Source organism: Apteryx mantelli, chromosome 6 (assembly GCF_036417845.1).
Source record: "Apteryx mantelli isolate bAptMan1 chromosome 6, bAptMan1.hap1, whole genome shotgun sequence".
In the NCBI taxonomy this organism is placed as follows: Eukaryota; Metazoa; Chordata; class Aves; order Apterygiformes; family Apterygidae; genus Apteryx; species Apteryx mantelli.
Window position 1 is genome coordinate 769710 of NC_089983.1, and position 14061 is coordinate 783770.

Consider the following 14061-nt stretch of genomic DNA (forward strand, 5'->3'; position numbering starts at 1 on the left):
GAACAGCCCATGGACTGGATGCACAGTTGCTACCTGCTCCGACTGGCCAGCTTTCCTCCATGCACACATCTCTGTGCGGCTGTTTAAATACACATGAGCAGAATAAAAATGCTGTAGAACCATAATTCATCCCCAAAAGTTTTTTGTGTTGGCAGAAGCATATGTTCAATACTACAAGTGTGGGTGATTAATCCCGAGATGCCTGTTCTTGTAGTAATACAGACATGAGCTTTTTATGGCAGTATTGCCTGACCTTTGCTCAGATCTCTATAGACACCGAGCACAAGTATTAAATATTCTCTTAAACGCCACACTGAAATGAGTATATGACAGAAACTGAGATTCGATTTTGTTCAGTAACAGTAAAAAAAAGCCATACTGCACACTTGTCCTCACTGATGTGCTCGCTCTATGACAGGAGAGAGTATCTCTGCCTTCATTCTCTGTCACTGTTTCCCACTTAGAAATGCACAGCTGCAACCAGTATCTTTTTGTATTTTTGTTACAGCAGCAGTGTAGATAGACACACAGTTGGTATTGTTAACCAAGATCAAATCAATAATTAAAAGAAAAAGTAGTTTTACATAATCAGAATTTTACATAAGTATTTTATGAGTCTAGAGATAAAGCTAGGAAATTTATCCTACTTGTTATGATGCCAACTTTAATGTTAATTAACAAAATCAGACAGCAATTAAACCGTGATCAAATTAGTCTTTATTCATTCATTATATATAACTTCTGTATGGAGAAACTGCCCGGAAATGTAAAAGTTGGGTTTTGTCTCCTGCAATTCCATGGAACAGAACTAACAGCAAAAAGCGACAGACTTAGCACAGGAATATTGATGCACACAGCAGAGGGAAATTACATTCTAGCACAAGCCCTTAAAAAGGGTACTGCAATTCTGTTTAACCAAAATTCATATTTAACAACAAATGATATGGTTTTCTACAAAACGTCTCATGCTGGCACATGCAAACTCCTGTTACTTAAGTACATCCTGTTTGGGCGCTTTTAAGTTTTTCCAATGCCTCAAAATTACTTGGTATTCTTCACTTTCAGTCTTGTTAGATATATATTTTTAAGACAACACGCATAACTGCAGCAGTTCCTGTTTCTTTGTCTTCACCTGCTATAAGATCCAGCATGTCACCAATTTTCACCTGGAAACAGAGAGAGAAGATGAACGATCATAAATATTTTCTGGGGAAAGCAAATTCCCACAGTTTTCGTGCAATTTTAATTTTGTTCCTTTCTTTCCATTTATTATTCTTATCTCACAGGAGAGGAGGAAGGAAGGCTCTACTAGTCCTGTTATGGATCCTCCAGCTATGATTTTCTAAGAAAGCCCAGGCACTAAGCAATAAAATGTCTCGTCATGACCCTCCCTGCCAAGGTCTTTACCTTTCCTCTCTAAGAACCAATACCTAGCTCTGGGAAAAAGGTGTAATGTAGTAATTTTTAGTTATGATAGATAGTACTGACTGACGTTTCCTACCAACCTCTTTTGTATCAGCACAGACATAAAACAGCAAAATTCAAAATTCTCCCTCCTTGCTTAAAAACAGTTTAAAGTATTTTAAAGAACAGAGTACCGGTCAACTATTTATGCTCCTTTCAAAGTTCACAAAAGACAGCACTATACCTCTCAGAAACTAGCCCCAGCTTGAAGTGATCAGGAATTAAAGCTCCTCTTCCTGCTGCCCTCTGACCGCAGGAACGGGATCACCCTCGCACGGAGGGTGTGTAGGACTGCGTTTGTCGCCCTTCTGGGAAGTTTGCTGAGAAGCAGCATGAGCAGCTGCGTCTCCTACCCTCTGACTCGTCTTCCAAATGCTTCCTTTCCTGCTCTATTACAGATCCAATAACCTTTCCTGAGTAAGCCCAGTTTCCCTTTCTATCACGAAACATTCTTTTTCTTTAATCGTGTGCCTGCTCCACCAGTATCTTTCGTAGATTTAACGATTTCTGCTCCGTCAACCGCAACTATAATTTCCTTCAGCAACTAATAAAGTTCTGTCCTTGCTGCCATCTGCCTTCTCTCCACTTTCACCCTTAGTTTTTACTCCCTAATACCGCATGTCTCCTCTCTTAGGGATAGCGTCTTACCTGGGGAACTACTGTCACTCACACACAGAGCTGGATGTGCTCTTAGCAATGCTAGTCACCTTTGAAGAACGATTTAGGGGCTAGCTCTTCTGACCCAAGTAAAAGGAGTGAGAAGAGGTCACGCCTTGGCTATTTTCTTGCACTGTATTAGAAGTATTAAAATTTCAAAAAGTCTTACAGTTCTACTTTTCTTCCATAGTTTTTCTCCATTCAGCCGGAGTTCATTATTGTAGAATGCATCTTCTACTTTACTGAAGGAAAACAAGGTTTTATTGCAGCAAAGGAGGTTTTCGAACTATGTTAAGTATAGGGATTTTTCTGTCCATAGGGGTAATGCTTTCAACAACATCTACCGGTTCTTTTAAAAATATTTTTTTCATAGTTTAAAAACTTGTGTTATACATGTGTTTATAGTTGTTACTTGGTTGTAATGTTTTCTAAGTTATTTAGTATTTTGAATATCAATACTGAATATCAAGAATAAATTTTATTCAAAAACTCCATTGCTGGGTCGCTAGCAGCACCCTGCTGTATTAAAAGTGATTGATAGAATAGAAAACATGCTTTTTGTGCTATTCTTCGTGCTGTCTTCTTGCATTTTGCTCTTTGTTCAGACAACTGAAGCAACATTCTTATTTCGGAGTTTCTTAAGATGCATAGTCAATTGGAAATCAAATATTATTTTCTCTTCTTTTTTAATTAAGGTGGTTTCAGGTACCAGACTTAACTTCCTTAACCTGCTACCTCAACCTCTCAAGTTCAAGTAACTTCACAACCCTTTTAAAAAATGTTTCTCTAGGGGGAAAAAAAAAATCACAAATTGTAAGGATATCTGACTGAATATATACAAAGCGGTGAGGTGTACAAAACAAATAATACAGATTTTTTTATTATTATTATTTCTGTGTGTTATAATAGGTTTAGGTGTTACTTTGTAGCATTAGTCGGTGAAGATGTTTCAGGCAGAAGTGCAGTACACTGACAGTGACCCTTTCTAGTTATTTGCTTATTCTAAAGATTGTGAGTATGATCGTAATGAGTATGGTGATGAGGTTTTCAACAATAAAAGGATACTTAAATAGAAAATAAGGATGTTAATAACAATACCAGGAAGTCCGGAAAAATTATTTGCATTGTTTTGGGTTTTTTTTGAGGAGATCTTCTACAATAATTAAAGTCAAGTCACTATCCCATTGAACTGAGCAGAAAGCAAACATTGGCTCTAATAAATGCATTTTAAGGCTCCGTTTTGGAGTAGTATATATGTAGTAGTTCTGTTGAATTGAATTTGAGTTGCAGTGTTTTTTTACAAATGGGGGGAATCTCATATATCGTAAGGATAAGTGTAATTCTGAAGTTGCCGAATCCGGCACTGAAGCTAGGAAGGAAAAGATCTAAGTTAGTTGGCTCCCAACGGACAACCCAGACTTCTTGGTTCTCCAGGTTCCCTTCTGCCGTCCAGCAGCAGAGCCAGACACCCTGGAAAACATCGTGTTCCCCGAGCAACGGGCAGCTCCTGGACAGGCTGAAAACAGGGGTGTGCCTATGGTCCGCTCTCCTTCCGGGCCTGAAAGGGCTGGTGGGATCCTCTTGAGAACGGGCATTTGCGCTCATTATTTCAGTGCCTTTATGTGTGGGGGGGTCCTTCTTCTAAAACATCGCGCAGGACAAAGTTTCCCGGCTAGAGGTGCCCCCGCCCGCCGGCACTGCTCCCGCCTGCCCACGGCTGCCCTTGGGCTCCCCCTCAGAACCTGGCTGCTGTGATGCAAAGACGTGGGAATTCAGAAGGCTGGAGGGAGTCAGTTACGGCTGGGGAGGCGGAAGGATCAGGCACTCGGTGCTTGGCCTGGCGCGTTTCACGTGACGTACGGCGGAGACCGGTAGACGAGGAGCAGAACCGCGGACACTCTACTGTCCAGTGAGTGTCCTATCTGCTAGATTAATTAGTCGTCGTCCTCTGCTAAAGATTAATAAACAGACAATAATTATGGTTGGCTGAGGGCGGACTATGCTTTAATTATCTAGTGTAATAATATTGTCATTTTGTTCTGCTAACGTTGTGTTACGGGAGGGCACGTGTAAGAGAAGGAGCGACTTTTTCATGTTATTCTTAAGTATGAAGTAAAATAACAGCAGTTCAATACACAGAGCTTGTGGAATTTAGCCAATATTATCTCCTTAGAATAGCAGCTTTTTTGGTGTTCTCATCATTTACTTAGCTTTACGAGGTTACCTTTACTTCAAAGAAATTGCTGTGTGTCTTTCACTGCGTGCTGAAAGTGAGGAGATTGAACTTTTTTCCCCGTACTCTAAGGAATATTTAATGTTACTAGCAAACACACGTATCTTATCTTTTGGCCAAAATGTAGGGAACAGTTCACCTCATCAGACACACAAAAAAATCAAGTAGAATACTTTTCACTGAGGCCTGTGAGTTTTATAGAGGAAGCAATGTACCACCATGAAGGTATAAAAGGAATAAACATCTCATAATGCGTAATGTCTAAAAGCATGTATTTTTAATAGCAGGTTCTTACAGTTGATAATGAAGAATTAGAGACATTTCTTCCAGCCTACATGAACATATTAATATTGAAGTTTTTCGTAGATAATCTGCATTCAAGAAACAGCAGCTACACACTTATCCATGCGTTAATGAACTGAACAATACCATCTTGTGCAAGCGTTTAAATTACTGAATAACAAACCCTTCTATAAAACTGGTAACAGTATTTTTTATTATATTACAGTATATTAGTTAAGATAATGATTCATTTTAATTTGTAATTATAATACGCTTCTGTTGTGAAAATGGAATTGTATTCTATATGTGGTATGTATGCACTTTTGTACTTTTACAAGTATATAAATATATGTATACTTATATATAATAGTCATATATAAGTAGGTATATATGAATATGAATAGTTGTAACTTGAAAATGATCAGTTGGACTTTCTTAAAGAATGATTGCGGGGGCAGAGAACTGCCTTGATCACAAGATTCTTTTTATTATGTATCATCAGCAAGACCTCTCGTCTTTGTATTGTGTTTTTATTCGGCACCAAATATAAAATCCGGTATTTCGAAGCTTCATTAGTTCTGATGCTCATTGGACCATTTGCTTTTAATTGCATGCTGGCAGTTTTCAAATCAAAAACATAATTCCAAAATAATAACTCTTTGTTTCAAAGGTGTGAAACAAAATGTTTTAATTGCATCTTATTTGACCTGACTCTGGGATAGCTTTGGTTTTCCTGATGTTGCATCTTTTAGAAAGTTAGCTGTTAACCAAGATATGTGCTGAGCTTCAGTTTTCACTTTTCTCCAGTTTTTATTAAGGAATGATTATTCAGAGCTTCCTTTATCTTTTCCTTCCAGCTTGCTTGTCTTGCCTTAGAGGAATTCTCCTAAAGCATTCTTCCAATCTGAGTAGCAGTAGTAGTGCTGAGTAGTGAAAAGGAGGGAAAAAAAAAAATTCTGTTGTATATCCCCACTTAGATATTTTGTGTTGTCCCCTGCTCCCCCTTATTTTCTTCCCTTCTGGCTCTGTGATTACTAGTTTACCAACTTCTAGTGGTTTGCTCCAATTCTGCAGTACAGGAATTGGCTTGAAAACCTAAACATTCTGATTTCCATTTGAAAATATTCTGTAGTAGGATCAGCTGATTTGCTTACTTGCACCTCAGGCGCGAAAGGGTTGTGTGTCTTGTGCACGTCCGCATTTTGTGCCACATCCCTTAGAGCTAAGCCTGATACGGTGTAGTAAAGTCTAAGATCCAAAAACTGACTATCAGTGTATATGGGATATCAGGGCAAAATATGACATTTAGTGTTACATACTTTTCTTAAAGTTTAACATAGCTTTCTGATGACGCAGTAGGAAATACACTATCTTCTTGGGATTTTTCGTAAAGAACTGTAATGGCTTAACCGAAGTTCATAAATAGTATTGAGTTAGTAACACTGGGTATTGACCTTCGCCAGTACTTATCGGGTGGTTTACAGGTTGGTGTGGGCCAGTTAGGTTTCACATTGGTATGTCTTTACAGAGTTTGCACAAGTTTAAGTGAAGTCATTTTTAGAACTGTTAAGCTGCCATAATTTATATGTAGATCAATTCATAAATGCAAATCCTGAAGGAAGGAATGATGTGGGATAAAAGGAGTAGATATCTAAGGGGTTTATAGTGGCTCTACGTCCACCTGAAGGAGATTTTCCGGTGGCAAAATGGTGAAGGCAGTTCTCTTAAGGATGCTGTTTACAAGGCTATGTATCGGGGCTATACTGAAGATGAGCGTGTCAGAGGCTATTTTGGCTCCTCAGATGGTCCAGTATGAGCAGCTTTTATAACTCCATCCATGTTTTGTTTTGTCTGGATGTATGTGCTACCTGTCATGGTGCTGTAGTACAAAATCTTACCCTGAATGTGAAAGAAGAAGTCACAGCTACTCAGTATTCAAGTGTTTGCAGGGTTTTTTAACAATATTTTGAGATTATTTTAAATAAATTTCTATACAACAGTATTAGAAAGGAAGACTAAGACTAAATTTTTTGTTTTTTCCAGTACAGATTCTCTCTCTCTTTTATTTCATCACAATTCCCACGCGGACGCTGTAAGTACAGTTTGGATAGATTAGTTGCCTTATTCTCTAGCTCCGGACAGAACCAGGCCCATCTTTTTTAGTAACATTGACAAATTTCAGACCTTGGCTAAAGGATAGGCACGAAGAGTTGAACGAAAGCTATTTGAAAAAGGAATGTGACTGTGGAAAATGTAAAATATTCTGGGGCCAAGTAAACATAATGCTGGCTGTAGATGAACATAATCAGCATGTGACAGTTTACCAATTGTAAGCGTCAGTTTGCAGCTGTGTACTCATGATGGCCAGTGAGATCCGATCGGGGTGTTTGCTTTGTAGATCCCCAACAGATTTAAAGTATCTTTTTATGAACATGTCCACAGATGTTTATCTCAAGTAATTTGCAAAATCAGTTTTCAGGGAAACAGAAATACAACTCGGTCTTTTATAGGAGAGGTAAGGCTAAAATCATGCTCTAATAAAACAAATATTTGTTTTTTTCCTTACAAAAAGCATGTTTATGTTGTTTAGAGGCTATTGGCTGCCAGTAAGAAAAAAATGAGTGTTAATGCAAATCTACAGATTCCTCTGTTTTGAATTAATGCAATCCATATCAAAAGACAGGGTTTTTAACTGAAAATTTATTCCAGCACGTATATTGCACTTTACAGTGAGTTCTGCTTCTGTGATGACTTTAGATTATGACCCACAATGATAATATAAAAGCATTTGACTGTAATAAGAAGTAGGCACTTAGTACAGGGTGGAGAATTTAATGCAGACAACTTCCATCTATATCTTGCCAAGGTAGTTTATTATTCTAGAGAAGGTTAAATGACTTTTATTTTTTCTCCTTATCAGAAAAAGACGTACAGTTTTAAACAAGTTCCTGGCTATCTTACATTGTTCGCAGTATAGTTTACATGCTTGATAGGTCTATAGATGGCCGAGAAAGTCATTAAAATAGCTGGCTAGTACAAAAGTTCAGACTGGAAATCACCGGTGGGCTGTTAATGACCGTGGCTGTAGATTAAAAATAGTTATAAAAATATACGTCCTGATTCCAGAAGGTGCTGATACCACTTTGTTTTTGTTTTGTTCTTTAGTGAGATAGAAGATGAACTCAGCTGAAATCACTGATGATGATGAAGGTAAAATGTTACACTTTGTGTAATTTATAATCAGGCAAAAATATATATTGAATGAAAACTTTCATAACCTGATGAAGAATGCAGCTGCATCAAGGAAAATTGTATTAATGATTTTTGAAAAGCTATCTAAAACATCCTACTATTTTTTTTTGTTCACGGTATTTTCTCCTCTATTTCCTTCCTCCCACTCCAAAAAACCCTTCTTCCTACCGTAACTTTATTTATTTATACTTTCAGCTCTTCTTCGGGGAAGAAAATGGCATTTACTAGATGTTTGTATGGTTCCTTGCATAATAAAAAATTGACTTTGGGGTGGCCTTAACATGCACTTATTATATAAGTGATAAAAAAGAGTTATGTTGTTCAAAATACATTTTCATAAAAAGAAACAAAGCACAAAAGATTGTTTTAAGGGTATCATGGTTTTCTGGAGAGAGTGCTTTATCATTCTAAACCTTCTCTTTTTCCAGTAGAAATTCCTAGAAAAGATATAGTGAAAGTAGAAACAGAAAATGAAGATGAAGCTCTAGACTTCTCGGTAACATCCAGATCTTCTGAGGAACACTCACTGGATGGCGCAGTTGCTTGCCTACAGAAATCCAACAAACGGAAACATACCTCACTTGGTTGTGCTGGTTCAGGGAGCCAGCAAGATGTCTTACCCAGTGTGAAGAAAAGACGCTTTGCACAAGAGGTGACTTCTCTATACACAGCTCTGATTTTTCTGTTCGCATCTTGTAGGCTAAATTTAGTGCTGTTACAGGCAAAATGCAAGTCACTTAACTAGTTTTACATTAGTAATGAGTTAGAGGCAAGTATAGCTAATCTTGACCCAATCTGCACACATGACTTGTCTGGCTATTTCTTTAAATGATGTGGGAGCTGTCATATTTATGAAACACATTTATAGGTTCATTTACTCATTTGGAAGTTTTTTTGTTGCTTTTCATAGAACATAGGAACAGGTAGTGGTTTGGATTAACTAAGTTTGACTGATTATAGCCCCTCTCATGTCACACAGTCCTTGGCTATTCAGTGGGAGAAATAGGGCTGTAACTTTGCCATCTATGAACGGATTTTGATGTCAGTGAGGCAGGTATGAATGTACATATTGACTGAAAGATAAAAATGCAGGGATGCAGAAGATTTCAACAGATAAGAATGGAAGGTATTACAACTTCTGAACTGGTGCAACATCCCAGCTGTGACAATCCAGACATTTGTCTAACCAGTGAAGGAGAGTCCATAATCTTTTCAGTTATCCTATTCTAGTGTTTCACCTCTCATGTTTGAATTCTGTATGCTGGATTTTGATTTTGTTGTATCTACTTAACTTCCTAAGAATTATTTGCAATATCCATGTGTTTGCAAAAAAAAAAAAAAAAAAAGAAAGAAAGAAAGAAAAATCCCAAACTGTAAATATTTACTGTAAGTTGATAAAATGCTTGCTTCAGATTTCAAACAATGAGGAAGAGTTAGAAAATGATTGAGAACATGAGTTTCTTAAGGACTTAGTGCTGTTTTTTATAGAAGCCATTTAGAAGATGAGAAATCCAGTGAATCTCCACTTCCTTGCCTTTCAGAATTAAAGAAATCTTAGACTCCCCTTTTTAAAAAGACAGTATCAAGATACTACGTTTTTAGGTTTTTATTGTTTGAATTGAATAATGTTTTAATTTTACTCATTCTCAGAAACCTGTTCAGGAGTTGTACAACGTTGTAAAGATAAAAATAGCTATATAAACCTTTCACATCAGAAAGAAGAGAATAAGCATAATTTTGGTGTCTGATAGCCTTGGCAGTGTTTTCAAAAGCTAACCTAAAGAGAATGTTGAAACATTAAATGCAGTTGGTGGAGGCAGTGGCAAGGTCACAGGACTAGGAGTCAGAAAATCTGGATTCTGTTCTTGGCTCTGTTGCTGACTTGTTGCCACCCAAGTTCTCTGCAGCCCAAGATCCTCATATGCAAGGTGGAGGATAATGACACTTAATTTGGGAGAGTATTTGGAGCTCTGTGGGGTAAAAGTGTTTAGGATTACAATTGCATTTCTATACTATGGGGAAAGCCATGAACCAACACAAAAAACAATGAAATGAAACAAAACAAAAAAACCCCAAAATAATACTTTACTGTATTTTTAATTGATTTTTTTTCTAATGCATTTATTAATTTGATATATGTAACACAATTAAGTCCTCTGGAGAAAATTTGGCAGTGCATATTTATGTAATGATACCTGCTTAAGAGGCACGCATTTATAGCTAATATTTTTAAGGCAGTTTTGCTAATACAGTATTTATTCATTCAAAGGGCCCCCATTCAAACCTGAAGAACAGAGACACTGGCTCACCCACTCAGGTAAATACAGAGCAGCCAAACGAGAACAAGAATCCTAATACAGCACGGCTCTGTGAAGAAGAACCCTTCAGTGACATAAGCACTCCATCTTATAAAAAACCTCTCTATGGCATCTCACACAAAATTACAGAGAAGAAGAACCCACCAGGAACAGAGCAGTTTGCTTCTTACGATTTGTTTGAAAAAATCAGTCCCAGCAGTCCCTCGCATCTTCAAACTTTGAACAATCAGCGCACAAGAGACTCTGCTGCAACCATTGCTGTGACAGCTGCCACCACAGATTCCGATCCAAATATATATTCTTTGATACCGAAAATGTTTTACACGCTTAACACCCTCAATTCCAATGTGACCCAGCTTCTCAGCGAAGTTGACCTGTTGTCTCTGGAGGTCAGCCGAATTAAGAAGCAAGTCAGTCCAGCAGAGTTTGTCGCAGAGTTCAAGCCTCCTCCTGAGTACCGGCTGACTTCTGCAGAGCTCAAACAAATGATGGATCAAAGCACATCAGGTGGAGACTTAGCCTGCCGGTTGCTAGTGCAGCTCTTCCCAGAGCTCTTCAACGATGATGAATTCAACAGAAACTGCAGTGCGTGCGGCTTCCTCAACAGAAGGAAACTTGATTCTCTTCATCTGCAGCTTATCCGTAACTATGTGGAAGTTTGTTATCCTTCTGTGAAGAACACAGCTGTGTGGCATGTGGAGTGTTTGCCTCAAGTCAATGATTTTTTCCATAGATTTTGGGCCAAAAGGGAGATGGAAAATAGTCAACAGAATGTGCAATCATCCAGTTTTTATGAGACTGAACAGGTAGAATCCTCTCATTTTATTGAGGATAAAGAGCAGGAAGAAGCTCCTAATCCAGACTTCCCTGTGCCTTCTCTGTATTTGCTGTCTGATAAGGAGGTAAGAGAGATAGCACAGCAGAGCCTTTCAGTTGGAAACTTCACTGCCCGGCTTCTGGTAAGACTCTTTCCAGAACTCTTTACTCCAGAGAATCTCAGACTGCAATATAACCACTCAGGTGCTTGTAACAAAAAACAGCTCGATCCCATCAGACTGAGACTGATCCATCATTACGTGGAAGCAGTTTACCCCGTGGAGAAAAAGGAAGAAGTGTGGCATTACGAATGTATACCGAGCATTGATGAAAGATGCCGGCGTCCTAACAGGAAAAAGGGTGATATACTGAAGGCGGCAAAGAAAGCAAGAAAGTGACTGGCTCTTGAAATTCCTAAGACTTTGACCACTAAATTATTTGTCAGGATTACACTTTGTTTTAGACCTCCCTGAGGGGGCTGTCGGGAGCTGAGGGCGCTCAGCAGCTAGGACAGTTAGGCACTAAGATTGTTGCTTGTTAATGTGTGTGTGTGTCGCATATACATGAGCACTGCAGCAGTGGGAAGTGGCTTACTACGTTTGTACATGGGTAAAGATCATAAGTCATCAGTGATAGAGCTATTCATGACTCATTAAGAACATGACTTTCACTGGTGCAAATACATGTATTAAAACTGTATTAGTCCACTCCCCATTTCTGCATCTTCCTTTTTTATCACTTTCTAATAACAAAGATTTTTTTTTTTTAACTACATCATTGTGCTCTTCAGGGGCAGTTTTTCATTATACCCTTATAAAATAGGCATGTTAGTTAATTGAAAGTTTGAAGTTTAACCTTCATTTAAATTTACAAGTTTCACGGTTTTTGAAAGTGCCATGTTCATTGGAATAGCAGTCTTTGCTTCTACAGTAATTGCAGCTATACGCTATTTTTGTTCTTGATGATACTGAGATACTGAAAATAATAATACTGTGTCAAAAATGGGTCAGAATGGTATACTTTCCATTTTTAACTTACCCATGTTTTATTTCTATAAATAAGAAATGAACTATTATAGTTATGAGCTGAGACTTGAGAATAGACACAATGTAAATGTTCTTCTGCATTGACACCACAAGCTTAATCCTGCCCCCGTGATTTTTATTTTGTTGTGTTCAGCGTCACTGCTGGCAAAATTAAGGATGGCTTGTCTGGGCAAAGCTAGCAGAGCACCCCCAAGCCTATAGCCATGGAAGGTAGTGCCATTGCCTGCTGGTCACTCTATTTGTAAAATAGCAGAGACAACAAAAAAACCCAAAAGACTTGAAACAAGAACTTAAAAAAAATTTAGACCTTGCTCTCTATCAAAATTACTATTCCAAAGGTTTCCAGTATTAATATTTAATTTATGTAAGAAGTACACGCAAAGATTGTTTTTGTGATGAAATGAAGTGTTGCAGGGTCCCCACTTATGAGCTATGGTAATGTAACTCATTCTCTGCATAAATGCAGCACTCTCTGGATTTTTCAGGTCTAGGGATATGTGAACTCCTTCCTTTATCCAAATTGATTTAGTGCAATTAATAGGCATGTGGAGGCATAACAGCATAACTTAGGTTCACGTGATCAAGTTTGCATCCTTAATATGTTTGCGCATAACCAAGACCACCAGGAAGCCAGTGTGACTTTGCTGTATGATTTATTCACTGGAGAGTGCTGCTTAAAAATTAGTTTTCCTCTTCTTTTTATACTGATGTATATGGTGAGAGAGAGTCAGGCCTTCACTTTTAGGTCAGTAAAGACAGTGATTGCTTAACACCGTCTCTGGAAAGCCTTGGAGCAATTGTTGATGTTCTCTGTGGTCCTTTTTTTGTTGTTTACTTAGATGGCTCATAGTATCAAATTTTAAGTCAGCTCCAGTGTAATTTTCTATTTTAGCATTTGTAAGAAAGTACAAAATAGTTGATATTTTCACCTCGGATTTTTAGAATTTATTGTTCTTAGAATCATATTGATCCCTCCTTTTAAAAAAACCAAAAAGCAAAACATTTTTTTCTAATGACAAGAATTAGCAGAAGTGTGTTATGTTAAAGCAGGAGTAAATTATAATAGATAGTAGCATTTGCTCATTTTCCCCATATTCTAGCAACATTCTCAAAGAATGTACGAAGAAAGTCATGAATGTACTAAATAATACGCTGATACTGTTTAAATCCATTTAAATGCTTCCTGTTGGCTTAAATAATAGCAGACCATGCACAAAATGGATATCAGAGCAAATATGGCTATAATCAAATGAAAAGATGTTACCAAAGATAAAGAACTGATACCACGTCTGCATCTTATCTTTCATTTTAGTGCATAAATTTAGCAACTTGAATGTATCAGAAACACAGACTTTTTTTATAATTGTATGCTACCTAGCACCTCTGTGAACTTTTTTACATGCACTTTTATGGGAGATATAAAATGATGATAGAAAACGGTAACAGCCTCTTAATTTGGTGTTGCAAATCGCTGACCAGAAGGTAACAAATGTGAAGTGCAGGTTTTCTCTATAGTTTACGTTTGCTTATCTTGATGTCAAATGTGTTTTACGGCTAAGTGATGTTAAAGCTCCCTAAAGAACTCAATATGTATTAAACTTCTGTACAATTGACAGATGTTACTAGCTAGCATGCAAATTTGAGACATACCGGCTTTTACTGTAGATGTTAACATTTTGCAATATTTTGAATCACCCTCTCTTGACAGGTCAAAAAAAATCAGCCCCTTCATATTACTAAGTAGTGAAAAAATGATCTTCACCTTTTAAAATGACATTTTCAAAACCGGGTATAGAAAGATCCTCATTGTTTTTTCCTCTTAACTTCTAATAACTGTGTACATTCCTTTTATCTCACTCCACAGTCCTTTCCTGATTCTTTTTTGGTTGTATGTTTTATAACTGATAGAAAGAAAATACAGACATACGAATAGCAACATAGTTCATAAGGAAAGCTCTTGCAGTGCGTCTGAGGTACAGCCGCTTCATCCAGT

The 14061-nt window shown here is 37.6% G+C and overlaps 1 protein-coding gene across 1 annotated transcript; it reads left to right on the forward strand.

The window, feature by feature from the left end:
• Positions 1–7812: 7812 nt before the first annotated feature.
• Positions 7813–11051, forward strand: LOC136992298 (BEN domain-containing protein 3-like; the record flags this gene model as incomplete). Its single annotated transcript, XM_067298472.1, has 3 exons — positions 7813–7846; positions 8317–8540; positions 10158–11051. Coding segments are annotated over exons 1-3 (1152 nt in total), but the record flags the coding sequence as incomplete, so codon positions are not given.
• Between the last annotated feature and the right edge of the window lie 3010 nt (positions 11052–14061).